General features: G+C 43.2%; 1 protein-coding gene across 1 annotated transcript in view; it reads right to left on the bottom strand.

Moving 5' to 3' along the window:
* The window catches only part of Col4a3 (collagen type IV alpha 3 chain), a 127,903-nt gene that overhangs the window by 14,156 nt on the left and 99,110 nt on the right, over positions 1-14,637 (bottom strand). The window contains exons 37-44 of the mRNA XM_032901461.1: positions 14,384-14,523; positions 12,537-12,663; positions 10,405-10,485; positions 9,952-10,050; positions 8,956-9,003; positions 6,055-6,240; positions 5,425-5,555; positions 1,201-1,273 (exon numbers count right to left, since the gene is read on the bottom strand). Coding sequence (XP_032757352.1) covers positions 1,201-1,273; positions 5,425-5,555; positions 6,055-6,240; positions 8,956-9,003; positions 9,952-10,050; positions 10,405-10,485; positions 12,537-12,663; positions 14,384-14,523 — 885 coding nt within the window. The remainder of the gene's footprint in view (positions 1-1,200; positions 1,274-5,424; positions 5,556-6,054; positions 6,241-8,955; positions 9,004-9,951; positions 10,051-10,404; positions 10,486-12,536; positions 12,664-14,383; positions 14,524-14,637) is intronic.

Genomic DNA, 14,637 nt, shown 5'->3' with positions numbered 1-14,637 from the left:
TCACATTGTTGATGTTTTTAGTCTGAGACTTGGGAAGATGGTGTCATTAACTTGGCCCAGGACAGCCTGCCTGTATTCGCCTGCCCCACGTCCAGTGAGAGACCTCAGAACCACTTTTTTTTTCAGCTAAAAGCTCCTTAAAAAGCTCATGCTTAGGGGTTGGGGATTTAGCTCAGTGGTAGAGCACTTGCCTAGGAAGCGCAAGGCCCTGAGTTCGGTCCCCAGCTCCGAAAAAAAAGAACCAAAAAAAAAAAAAAAAAAAAAAAAAAAGCTCATGCTTGAAGAAATTGAAAAGGATGTTTTAAAGTCACTTTTAAATGTAGAAACAGTTTCCCTTCCTGGAAAACTTGGTTTTGTTCACACTGGATACATTTGTTAGTTAGTATCTCTATAGGCTGTGAGAAGAGATTCCTACCCTTATAAAACTCAGAAGAGGGGAGTGACCAGTTAAACAATGACTCTAATAAAAATCTGTTTGCATTACATTACAACTCCCCTGTCCCCCAACAGACTCTCACTACGCAGCTCTGAAAGGCCCGGAATTCACAATATAGAGCAGGCTGGCCTTACTTCTACTGATCTTCTTGCCTCTGCCTCCCAAGCGCTGGAATTACAGGAGTGCTCTCTAAACCTGACAGATCGCACTCCATTCAACATCAAGAAAACAACGGCAGGCATTTCAATGTTAGAGCATTCGTCCAGCATCTATGAAACTTTGGGTCCAGTCCCTCTCGCTACAAATAAATAAACCCCATAAAACACAAATGTATAAATCTGTGAATTAAAAAATCGCTTTACCAGAACTAATGGTCTGGAGGCTGTTCTTTAAGATTTTTCTGTAGCTTTCCAAATTATGAAATTAAATGCACATAGCCAAAACTTAAAAATAATTCTGTCGCATATTGCTGTAGTATGCCATGCCCCATCCCAATACATTTTAAAATCCCAAACGTAATACTTTCAATGGCCTCTAATTGTCCTACAGTTTTCATTCTTAGCTTACGGTTTTCATCTGAACGCACAGGGCTCAGTGCTCTAGCCTCATACTGAAACCTGTCACACTGAGGTCTTGTTTCTTCCGCTCCTACTGTTGTCTCTGGTGGCCACAGGAGTTCATCAAACGTCATATACAGTTTTACACTGTGATTTGAGTGGCAGTTACTGTATTTATATATAAGAGCGATGGGGTCAAAATAGTACCTTTTACACCTGGAAACCCGGGGAATCCTGGATCACCTCTGACACCGGGAAGACCGGGGATGCCTGGTGCTCCCTGTATTTTGAGTACAGGGAAAAGAGCAGAACCACAAAGTTTTAAAAATGAAATTCTCACGACATTATTTTTTTAGTCAAAAGATATAACTCCATATTTGTACTGGCTGGTTTTATGTGTCAACTTGATACAGGCTGGAGTTAGTACAGAGAAAGGAGCCTCCCTTGAGGAAAGGCCTCCATGAGACCCAGCTGTAAGACATTTTCTCAACTAGTGATCAAGTGGGGAGGGCCCAGCCCATTGTGGGTGGTGACATCCCTGGGCTGGTGGTCTTGGGTTCTATAAGAGAGCAAGCTGAGCAAGGAAAGGGGAGCAAGCCAGTAAGAAACATCCCTCCATGGCCTCTGCATCAGCTCCTGCTTCCTGACCTGCTTGAGTTCCAGTCCTGACTTCCTTTGATAATAAACAGCAATGTGGAAGTGTAAGCTGAATAAACCCTTTCCTCCCCAACTTGCTTCTTGGTCATGATGTTTGTACAGGAATAGAAACCCTGACTAAGACAATATTGGATAAGACTAAGGTAAAATTGACAGGCATCACTTTTCCCTGTCAGTTCAGCAATCTGCCTGCCTTTAGCTCTTATGCTCCTGAGAGCTCTTCCTAGGACCATTTAAAACACAAATCCCCACCCCCATCATGGGGCACAAGCAAACTTGCCACCTAATGTTAGTGTGCACTGTTTTAGCTTTGAATGTGTTTAAATGGAACCGCCCTGTATTTTGGGTCATTTCAGGAAGAATAAACCTGTAATTGTTGCAAAGACCGTAGAGTCATTGTTGAATCCCACTGTCATTCTGCTGAGCTAGCAGAGTTCTAAATTCCTCCTGGTGAGGGTGGTGGGAGAACTACAGTCTAGAGATGGGACCAGAAAGGGCAGCAGGGAAGAGGTTGAGCCTACTGAGTGGGAGGTGCTCACATTAATTGCTGTTGGAGCCTTGAGTCACTCAAGGACAGCCATGAGAGAAGAGAGGGATCAGGGCTTCCAAAAAGATCAATACTTTAGATCTACTTTCCCACCGTTACTAGGGATCGGGACAGAATGCTATCGAAAATAAAAATAATAAGGAATCATGATGATAAAGGTGCCAAGAATAACAAAGATTGCTGTAGAGTCAGCCCCCACTGGAGGAAAAACACAATAATTCAATTGCTGGGATGAACTGGTATGCGATTAAAAGAAGAGGGAAAGGAAAGGGACTGTCTAGCCTCTGGTAACCATCTGTTCTCTTTAGAGAAAGGTGACTATGGAAAGTCGGATGCCAGGTTCAGCCCTTGAGTGGAAAGGGAGGTATGTTATGCAAAAGAGAGTTGTTAAGAGGGCAAGTCAGGACATACATCAAGGAGATCATCTTTCCATTGGAAAGGACCATGAAAGCACCTGAGGTCGGTCAGGACAACTCCCAAAGCACTAGAAAGTTACATGACTGACATCTACAGACTGGACGGAGGTGGACACTATCTCAAAAAGTAGATTCTAGATATCAAACCACAAGGAGGTGAAAAGAGTTTAACATGCCTCCTAGTAACTGTCACGCATAGTATCCCCATATTTACCCCTGGTGTTAGAGGTGGACTCGTGGGCTGGTCATAGAGTCTGTATTTTCATGGGCTCTCTCCACCATGTCTTTGTGGGCACAGTGACTGGTACATAGGGCAATCAGAATACGTTTTAAGCTTGGCGAGGGGTCAAAAAAAAAAAAAAGGCAAGCCATATAAAGGGTTAATTTTAACTTGTAGAGGAAACTTGACAAGCACCCATGAGTGAAGAAGCAATATACTGGTTCTTTAGGTTTAATTTTTAAGGGTGTGTGTGTGTGTGTGTGTGTGTGTGTGTGTGTGTGCCCGTGCGCACGAGCACAGGTGTTATCAGAAACGGGAAGTGTTAGATAACTTGGAGTTAGAGTTATGGGACATTATGACCTGCCTAATGTAGGTACTGGGACCCGAACCTAGGTCCTCTGGAAGAACAGCAGGCGCTCTTAGCCAGCGAGCCATCTTTCCAGCTGCAATGTATTGCTTATTTAAAGAATGAGACCTTCATGACGTGAACTCCTTTCAGTCATCCGGTCTCCTGTAGATGGGCTCTCATACAACCTCAGCCTCCAGTTGTACCCCTCACACACATACACAGTCAGTCCTTAGGGTCTCAAGAACTCCTCTCTCAGGCTTCATCTTGCTTTGCTTCCCTGGAAAACTGATACTTCTCTTTTCTGACTCGGGCCCTGAACACATTCCACCAAAGAAGACAGATGCCCTTGCTGTGTTCCTTCAGCCCCCACCTCTCCTCAGAGCCTTCAGCATGAGAAGGATGAATCTCAGTATTTGTCTCCTTCATTTTAGACTAGGCCCTCTGAGAGTAAAGGACCGTACCGCCTGGGACAGGGCGGATACCCCAGAATGAGGTTTGAACCACATCCATATCTTTTCAACATCTGTTTCCAAGAGAATTCAGGAGAGGAGGTAGAGGATGAGGGAGAGCCTCAGAAAGGAAAGACCTTGGGCTTCGATCCTGGGAGTCTGGACCTACAAGAACAGAGTGGCATCCTTGGAGGGAAACCTGAAAGTTCCTCACTTAACATCTCAAACACCAATGGCATGATGGCTGGACAAGGAAAATATGGAAGAAAAACGGGTGTAAGAGAAACTCCCAGTAATAGACTTAGCGTTATGGAGGATTTATTAATAGACTTGCTTACACAAAGTGGAATTTAGCTGAGGAAGTGTTGTCTCCAGCACTTCCTAGCCAGGCCCGACAGAGAGAGCAAAGTTTATAAGGCGAGGATGTAAATGCTCATCAGGATTGACCAGCTATCAGGCCTGTTGCCAAAGAAAGATGCCTCCAACAGGATGCTCACAGGGGCATACGGGGTCACAGAGGTTTAAGTCCTGGCCTGCCACATAGCCCTTGGTTCTCTTCAGGAGGGAAGCTTAATTCTGCCTTTTGGACAAGATGAACCTGGGAAATAACTAGCTGGAAAATTTCAACACAGGTGTGCTTAAAATAACTCTAGTAATGTCTTCATTGTGAAAAATCTCCCATTTGCCTAACTGGCTAGATTTATATAGTCCTCCTGTCTCTGTTTAAATTGTTCAAAATGTAACCTGGAGCCAGGTCCTACCAGGTTTGTTTGGGGGGAGGGTGGATCATAGCCTATGTGAAGAGTATAAGCCTAAGGTATATATAAAATAGTAAAACATTCTATTAGAGGCTGGCTTCTCTTGGGTATTAGCCAGGGCGCATGTGCGCTATTAAAGAGCTTACTGCTCACCGGGAAGGCATATTATTTCTACAATAACAAAGTTGAATTTTATGAAGAAAAGGCTTGTAAGCACAGCTGACTCTAAGCACAGTGTGTCCTTACCACTGTGGTCATGAGTCAGCTGAGTGGCCCAAGGGAAACTTAGGATGAAGTCCTAAAATGGCAGTGTTCAGCCAGTGTGACACTTCCTTCCCTTAGACACTCGCTGGGGGCGGGGGGGGGCGCTTAGCTCTTATTTCTGTAAGTTGTTCTACTGCTGGCTTCATTTTAAAGGGAAGTACTGTCAGACGGGGGTACATTCTGTTAGAGAGGTAAGGTGGATGAACAAGGAAACTGAGTCTGCCAGAACCAGGTACATAATAATAGGAAGAAATTCAAGTTATGTTATTAGATGATGATGAGGATGTGTGTGTGTGTGTGTGTGTGTGTGTGTGTGTGTGTGTGTGTGTACATATTTACAAGATAGGAAATTGAGGGACATAATCACTATCCTTTGAGGCTATTTGAGGACATTTATCAACTGTTAGGTACTTAGATTTTTTTTTCCCCGACTGAAATAGCTCAGAGTTTAAATGAGCAAGAGTCATAGGTTTGTACCCATACACACCCATGTGTTAGAGGCATTGTAGAGGTGAAATCTTCACAGCCCTTAAGCTTCTTTGATTTTCTCTGTGGGACCTTAGGTGTGTCCCATCAGTACACCGATGTATCACAAGGAGTGGATGTGTGCTGCATCCAGCTGCAGCTGCTCCCACACAGCTGTCAGTTCTCCAGAGTTACCGTGCAGTTCACGGCAGAGAGCAAGTGTGACCAGTGCCAACATATACACTACGACTGCGGCCTAACGGCAGCAAGCAAGGCAGAACTGTGTTAGTAACATTCCACACTTACCGGGTGACCTGGTGGACCCGTGTCCCCTACCATTCCAGGCAGACCTCTGGGGCCAGGGAGGCCCATAAATCCTTTGTCACCCTTTATGCCTTCTCCGACGGGTCCTGGAGGTCCAGGGGGTCCTGGCTCACCTGGGTTCACAAAGAGTCCATCAGAGTTGCCAGGAAGGGATTCTCGAGAGTTCTGTCACAGATTTTTTTTTTTTAATGGAACAAAAGCTCCACCCCTTGTTATTGCCCCAAATGCTCTTTTCTTTGCTGCTGGGAGGCAGGCTCATGGTGATGTCGAAGGGAGAGCATGCCAGGGAAACACAGGGGTGGGGGTGGGGGAGTAGAAAGGACCCACATCTCCCTGAGCAGAGTCTGTGGGGAAACATCTAGCCTGATGCATAGCCCACGTGTTCAACCATAGAGGTCTGCCTTTAGAATTCTTAATTGAATGTACTAATCTTTTACCCACCCGGGCTGCTGTCCTGCCACTCCACACTAACTCACTGTGTATGACAGCTGGGGATATGAAAGGAGTGAAGAAGAGTGGGGACAGCACAAGAAGCCAGGAGGTAACGACAGAAAGAACACATCTGATCTCAGATGCCACTTCCAGTCCAACTTGTGAAAGGAAGCGCTCTACCTGGATTTCCTCTTAAGCCGGGGAGACCTCTGTTTCCTTTCGGGCCAGGGACAATGGTCCCAGGCAGACCTGGTGGACCTGGGAGTCCAGTGGTGCCTGGGGGTCCTTGAGGTCCAACATCCCCCATGGTCCCCTTCCTGCCAGGAAGGCCAGACAAGCCTGGAACTCCCCTGTCTCCTTTGACACCTGCAAGGAAGGAAGCTCAGCTGGGCGTACAGTTTGTGATTAGCTCCTGCAATGTCGGCACTTTCTTTGGAAATGCTAAGATTCATAATGCATTTTCTAAAAAAATTGGTTGGAGAACAAAAATACAGATCTATAGGTCTTCCTCTGAGTAGGTGTTTGATCTAGGCAGAATCACTACATTTTACACATCTGTTGTCTGATTTTACTTGGTGTGTGTGTGTGTGTGTGTGTGTGTGTGTGTGTGTGTGTGTGTGTAGGTATTCTCCTGTGTCTTATTTATTGAAAAATGCTCACTCAGAGAACGTAGAGATCATCGATTTGCCTGGGATGGCTGATTATTAAATTCCAGGTATCTGCACATCTCAGCTTTCCTAGTCTTTTTTTTTTCCGGAGCTGGGGATCGAACCCTGGGCCTTGCGCTTGCTAGGCAAGTGCTCTACCATTGAGTTAAATCCCCAACCCCGAGCTTTCCTAGTCTTGATGTTACAGATAGTGTACACTTCATACCACAGAGCCATCTCTCCAGTCGTTCATTTTCTTATTTTAAAAGTAAAGAGATCCCTGTCACAGCTCAGCTGTTCAGCTAAGCTATAGACAAAGGGCACGCTATAAGATCTAAAGTGTGGTGCATATGTAAGTCCCAGTTACTACTTGGTGGACTTTATAGCGGCATTATTTATTTACAGATAATTCAATAGAGTAGAGAGAAGCTGAACTTCAGGGTCGTGATGTGGGCTTGGAACTTGGTACCCAGTTAGACGCAGAGGTAGCTGCAATCCTGCTCAGTCTCCTGGCTGAATCTTTCCCACGGCTGTGAGACTGAGGGGAGGGGGGATAAGCATGGCAATAGGTCTGAAAGAAGACCCCAAATGTCACAGCTTACCAGGTATCATTTGTTATCTCAGAGGACCTTCAATAAACTGTGCTTTGAAATTCCTGGATGAAAACTGTAGTATTGATTGGAAACAATCTCCTCTCCTCTTCCCATCTCTATGATTTTTTAATTAAAAAATGACTTATGGATTTTTTTTTATAAGTGTGAGTGTGTCTTGTGTTCCGTGTGCGTGCCTGGTACCCAGAGAAGCTGGAAGAGAGCACTAAATCCCCTGGGACTGGAGTTCGATGTGGTTGTATGCCACATGCATCTGCATGCCGGACCTCTGCAAGAGCAACAAGAGCTCTTGATCTCTGAGCCAACTCTCTGCCCTTCCGGCCCCCAACCTGCGTTATTTGTGAGAGTAAATGGTGTGCGTATAGGAGAGGGGAGAGTGAGGCTGCTGCCTGAAGGAATGTTGTGGGCAGGGTCTCTGTCAGGTAGGGAGTAAAGACCTAGAGTGAGAAAGGGAAACTGTCGAATGTTCTGGTATTGTCCTCGGTGTCTTCACGTTCCTTGGTCTTGTAGTGCCTGTAATTCCTGTTGTTAAAGGAAGTGCCTGCCTCTGTAGTGCTGTCTTTGTCCAGCAATGACCTCATGTACTCCTGTCCTGGGTTTTATATTACATTTTTGTTAAAATTTCATTCTTTGTTCTCTGAGTTCTCTTAAGGATCTGGGAGAATAAACTAATCAAACCAATCCATATCTTCCAAGTTTTGATGAACGCTTCATGGTATGTTATCGCAGGGGCATTGAGGTGTGCGATCACTTCCATAACTGGACTATTTGATTTTTTTTTTAAAGCTTTTGATGTTGTTGTTGATTTTGGTCTAAGGTACGACTTTTTCCTTTGAAATTTTATTTGCAGTCAAATGCAGAGTAATGCAGACACAGCATTTCCCTTCCAGTGAGTTTTGAGCTTAGCCTAATGACATGAACTGAAGCTTTTCTTTTGTATGTCGTTCTACAACTAGACACCAGGATAGGGAAAGGCTCCATGTTCGTAGGGTATGGAAGGCTCAGTGTGCAAACACTGAGACTGACCCAAAGTACAATCAAGTCATTAAGAAATGACGGGAAAGAGCAGCAGCTCCTGCCTGCTTTACACTCCAGCTCCAGCGAGGATCAGTTCCAACATCTACTCATCTTCTGTGGGGTCATGGCACCATTGGTTATGAAAAAGCATAATTACTATCTCGAAACACTCCTATTCATAGGGTGACAAGATAATAAAGATCGCGGAAGGGTGCAAACAATCTGCTGTTTCTCTTGCTTTCTTCCTCTACAGAAAGGAAAAGTGTTCAAAGACTCTGCTTCTCCTATGGCACTGGCTTGAGAAAGGTACACCTGTGGCCGGCCAAGAAACACCCATAGACTTGGAGGAATATGTTGGATAAGTTGTGGTGTCTCCGAGGTTGATAGAGGTTCAGGAAAGCCATGGACAAACAAGAACACGAACCATAAGGGCTGGAATCAAAGTGGGAAATGGAACTAGCCCATACCTCAACGGCAGGAACGAGTGTCCCAGGGAAGCCACCGCCACCTGTATTCTTGCACAAGTCAAGTCATTGCCATAACCCAGCTAACAACAGCAGCAACAACAAATACATATAAATATCTAAAAGCTTGCATAGAAGAAAATCCGATAGCATGTTTCCACAGCTTTGGAAACATGTCCTTTATTGTGGTGATAGCTTTAATTGACTGTTAAGACTGTATTTAGTATTATCACTGGGACATCTTTCACTTGCCAAGTTACATTGTTTGACAAATCAAATCAAGAGAAGTAGATTCTGCTCTTGGAAATGTGCGTTTAAGGTCAGGGAAGAAGAAATGCCTACCTGGTACACCAGGGCTCCCTTTTTGGCCTGGATGGGCCCCCAGCAAGCCTAGAAGAGGTAATTTTGATGTATTAACATTTGATTAACCTCATTTCATCCTACCTGTGAAGCAAACATGATTGATGCATGCAGAGGACGTGTCAGAGACCATCCGTTCTGTCAGTGAAGACTTACTAGAGCCTCGTGGAATTAAATGCTACTAAATCCGTGGGTAGAACAAATATTAAAGGCAAGGGTCAGGGAGGCAGGCCTGTAAATAAAGGCTCAGACCTCTCTGACTAATGACCTGAACTCAGTCCCCAGGACCCATGTGGGGTAAAGGGGAAAATCAACCCCTGTAGACCATCCTCTTGACTTCCACAAAATGACTATGGCATGGATGAATCCATACACATATGTACAATACTATATATTACATATACTTAATTCTACATGTAATTATTGTATATTTATATGTATTATATATAATAATTGCATATAATTACATATACCTTACGATAATTATACTCTATGATAATATATTATAAACTATAATATGTACAAGTATAATAACATATACATACACAATAAAATACAAATATAATATGTTTATATAATGTGTAATATTTATTTATAATTTATTATTTATATAATATATTTATGTTTTATATTTTATAAATTTATATGCTATAAATAAATTTAATTTATTTATAATCATATTATATAATATATTCTACATAATTGTATATCATATATAAAATTTTATAATTATATATTAATATATTAAATTATACATAACATAGATTATAAATATATATACTTATATATACTCTACATATTATATGATATATGATATATAGTACATAAATACACAAAACATAAACATAATACATAAACAATATATCATATATAATTAATATATAATATATAGTATAAGCATATGTATATAGATGCATACACACACATACATATATATGACTCATTCATATGTATATGCAGATGAAGGACAGGCTGCACCTGTTTCTCCTTTTTCTCCAGGAGGACCAGGAATTCCATCTCGTCCTTGGTCGCCTCTCATACCCATTGGTCCAGGAAGTCCTGGGAGTCCTGGAGGGCCTGAAATAAACAGAAACAAACCATGCCACTCAAAGACAGGGCCCCCTTCTGATGACCTACTGAATACCAGGGAGATAGGTGGAAAGTGCTCAAAGGTACTGATTTTTCAGAACTGTAGTTATGTGTAACTGCATTCATAGTAAACAAACAAAAACAAACAAACAAATCCTTCTCCAAACCCCAAAAACCTATGCCTAGATTAATACTATCCTACGATGACCGTAGTATTTTATACAGGCAGACACTTCCATTAGGTAGTGTTATCAACCCCACTATTCTGCAAGGGATAGAACAGTGGTTTAGAAAGTGTGTTTTCTCCACATAGAGGGGGTAAAATAAGTTTTAAACTGAAACCTGGAGGGCCAGTGCTTCCTGGAGGGCCGGGAAAACCTTTCTGTCCTTTAAGACCGGAATCACCATCAGGTCCTGGTCTTCCTGAAGATCCAGAGAGAGGAGAGAAAAGAACAGCAAAGCGTAAGTAGTTACATCATCCACTGAACAGTCAGCTCCTGTCAGCCCTGCTCAGGCTGCCCCTTAGGGAAATCCCCAACAGATCACCTCACGCATCTCTTCTGAAAAACATTTCTCCTGGAACCACACAGGTGGGATTTCCTTCCTCTGTTGACGTTCTAACGCACAGCTGCTAAGAATGCCATTGTATTTAGCAAGGTGGTTTTTAACAATTAGGGCCAACAAGATGGCTCAGTGGGTAAAGGTGCTTGCAGCCAAACCTGACACCCTAAGTTCCATCCCTTTACAAATTGCGCAATGTCTGAGTAACTGCTAAAATCAGGAGCTAACTGCAAATCTATCGAATCTCCCACTTAAATTATATTGATGTAAGCCTGCAGCTGAAACCTAATAGTTTAGCAAAGTTTTTTTTTTTGTTTTTGTTTTTTAGATTTATTAAATTCAATTTTTTCAGGGCTGGAGAGATGGCTCAGTGGTTAAGAGCACTGACTCCTCTTCCAGAGGTCCTGAGTTCAATTCCCAGCAACTACATGGTGGCTCACAGCCATCTGTAATGGGATCCAATGCCCTCTTCTGGTGTGTCTGAAGACAGCTACAGTGTATTCATATACATAAAATAAATAAATAAATCTTTAAAAAAAATACATTTTTTCTACCTTTCCCTCCTCCTGCCAGGGCTGGGAATTGAACCTAGGACCTTGTGTATATGAAGCAATGCTACACTACTGAGCTTCATCTCCAGTCAAGCAATTGTTTTTAATAAAACAAAATGAACACTTGTTATAACCTAACATGGATAGCAAGATCCAGATCAGAAATATGCCAGGAAAGAAAAAGATTTAAAATAGCACTACAGGTGGAATTATGTTTGTCATAAATTTATAGACTAAAGTCCTAACCCCCAGTGCTTCAGAAAGCCATTGTGTTTAGCAATGTGGTTGTCAAAAATTGGGGATGGTAAGGTGGCTAAGTGGGGAGTGGTGCTTGCAGCCAAGCCTGACAACCTGAATTTGATCCCCAGGACCCACCTGATAGAAGGAGTGCACTGATTCCCACAAGTCCTTGCACGTTGTTCCCTGACCTCCACATGCATACCACACACCAAATGCCCATGCAATAAATAAAAACATACACACAGCTAAAAACTGTATTGAAATTTCTTTTTAAAGTTAAATGAAAGCAAGGACTCTAAGCCAACACTAATGGCACCTTTGTACGAGATCTGGATGCAAACACAAGGGGAGACAGGAAGAAAAGGCTCTAGCCAAGCCAGAGGTCTCACAGGAGCCAGGCTTACCAGAACTTTGGTCTCAGAGTTCTGGTTTCCACACTGTGAGAAAACAAGCATCTGTTATGTCACCCAGTCTGTGCTTTTGCTCGAAGCCTGGCTATATCATTCGAACCTAAGATTTGACTAGAACTGTTTCAGGCCTCTAGGCTGAATTTGTTGAGGCAGAACTTCAGACGTCTTGATTACAAGAGCCGGTGTTTAGATTTCAGTCTGCTGAGCGGTAAAATGAGGCCTTCCTAACTAAGTCACCAGTTTTTAGTGCTCTAGAATTTGAACTTCAAAGCTGAATCAAAACAACCGTTGCGCACACACTGGGAATTGTAGCTTTCTGTTTACAAAGGTGATTCTAAAATGTAAGGGTCATCCTACACACTGCTGCCACCTTTGAGAACAGATTGTTAAAGTTCGTTTGAGGACATGCAGAGCAAAAAAAAAGTCAGAGGCCAAGAGGGGAGACAGCTTGTAGAGGAGTCAGAAGCTTTGAGGCGGAACAGCTGAGTCAAACCAGCCAGTCAGAGATCACAAAGAACTAGGGACCGGTGAGCTGATTCAGCGAAGCAGTTCTCAGAGGTTGAAAACATTCTAGGCCTAGATACATTGTACAGAGTCTACATTGTACAGAGTCTAGAAGCTTCCAGGAGTAGGCGTGGGTTAGCAGACAGAAGCAGTAAGCCTTTGGAGGTGACAATTACATCAGGCAAATAAAAGTTACTCTTACACTGACCTGGGTGGCCAGGACTCCCAGGACTCCCAGGGGCTCCGTCAGGTCCAGCAGGCCCCGAATGTCCGGGTGGCCCAGGTAGTCCTCTCTCTCCTTTCTTCCCTTTGTCACCTGGCAATCCTGGATCACCCTTAAATTCAGTCAAACACCTTTAAAGTTCTCATATAAGCAGGATATGTAGTTAGGATTAAGTAAAAAACGAAACGAAACAAAAACAACTTCTTATTGACTTATCAATCCCTGCTGTGTATTTGCTACGGGCCAGCACCATGAAATGTGTGAGGAGTAGATTAGCCTCGTGCTTTGTGAGGCCCAGTGCAGATGGAAATGCAGACACTGAAAGGGTTTTAAGAGAACAAGAGCAGGACATTTAGCCAAGATGGGATCCCGGACAGCACTGGGTCTATGTGAAGACAGAATGGAAACCCATACATGATGCACACAGTTTTCATGAACTTCAGAGTCCAGCCGGGAGAGAGTTATCAATCACAAACATTGTGGTGAGTAACAGGGAATAAGAAGCAGGCTAAACAGATAAGTGTTCTGTAGCTACAACGCTTAAAAAAAAAACAAAAACAAAAAAACAAAACAAAAAAAAAAAAAAAAAAAAAGCAAAACCAAAAACCAAAACCAAAGCAAACAAACAAACAAACCATGTCTACCAATCACATGTTTAAACCAATTTGGCTGCTTTACTATTCATCTCATCTGTATCTCAGATTAATGATAATTCAGATCGTGCATGGCTGATGGTGACTTACACCATTTCCATCAAGGCTGATTGGAATATACTATTCTCGTACCAGGACTTCCTAACCTGAGAGAAATGGGCCTGTGGCCAATGCAGAGCTCTAAACACTTCATGTGGTTGTCACCTGTGAAAACCTGACTCTAGACAGAGCTGGTAATGGACTGAATAAGAATCCAATCCCTGGGGCTGGAGAGATGGCTCAGTGGTTAAGAGCACTGACTGTTCTTCCAAAGGTCCTGAGTTCAAATCCCAGCATGGTGGCTCACAACCATCTATAGAGAGATCTGGTACCCTCTTCTGTTATGCAGGTATATGTGTAGGCAGAATACTGCATACATCATAAGTCCGTTAACGACTCTATACTTGCACACCTCTGACTCTTAGGGTATGTGCAGAAAAAAAGGTTTGTAGGAAATGAACCTAGAAGAGGAGCCAAGGCCACTGAAAGGTCCCATGGTTGCCACACCTGTAAAGAGTTTTGATTGCTAACCTCAGTCTGAGGGAGCACAGGTTCTGAGGAAGAACACTACCACAAGGTAAAAACATTCTGCGTAATGAAGGGAAAACATTTCTCAATCTTCTGACACAAGGAGACATACAGACAACTGAAGAGTTGTTTACTTGTTTATGATGTTAAAGAGCTGTTCTAGTCATGCCCTTTATTTCATCTTAACGAGACAAAGGGTTTTGCATATGGAATGCAAAATCTCCGGGTGAGAAACAGCGAGAACAAAAAAACTTTATATCTGGAGGAAAGAAACCCTGTCCTGTCAGTTTTGGGGGCCTGTCACCAACCGCCCTCTATGCGAGCACACTTAAGTGGCAGGGACAGAGACATTTCTTGGTGGCTGAGATAGATTTTTCCAAATTGAGAACATGAAATAGACTCGACTGTGAAAACAATTAGGAATGTGTTTAAAACAAACAAACAAACAAGCAAATAAACAACACCAACACCACCGCCAAACCGCAAAACCAGAGCTGCCTGAATGGATAGAAATGTCTCTTTTTTTTTCTTCCTGGACTGAGTCTGGTCTTTGTTGATATCGTAAGGTTCCCCACCTCTGCCGAAATGTAACTGTGTCAGTGGTCTGTATACCTTCGGTCCTGGTGGTCCTGGGCTTGCACCTTCTGAATAACCTGGCTCCCCCTTATCTCCCTGGGGACCAGGGATCCCTGGCAGGCCTGGTCTTCCAGCTACACCGGGAAATCCTGAAGTTCCTTTTCTCCCTTTAGGGCCTGCAGTGAGGACAGATATCAGGTAAGAGAAGAGGAGGAGGGATCTGGAGGTATCCCATCTTGATGCTGGTATGAATCATTCTCCAAGAAGATGGCTTTTCAGAATCATAAATA

Source organism: Rattus rattus, chromosome 4, assembly GCF_011064425.1.
Source record: "Rattus rattus isolate New Zealand chromosome 4, Rrattus_CSIRO_v1, whole genome shotgun sequence".
Lineage (NCBI taxonomy): Eukaryota > Metazoa > Chordata > Mammalia > Rodentia > Muridae > Rattus > Rattus rattus.
The sequence above is the reverse complement of the archived record's forward strand: the minus strand, read 5'-3'. Positions and strand labels throughout refer to the sequence as shown.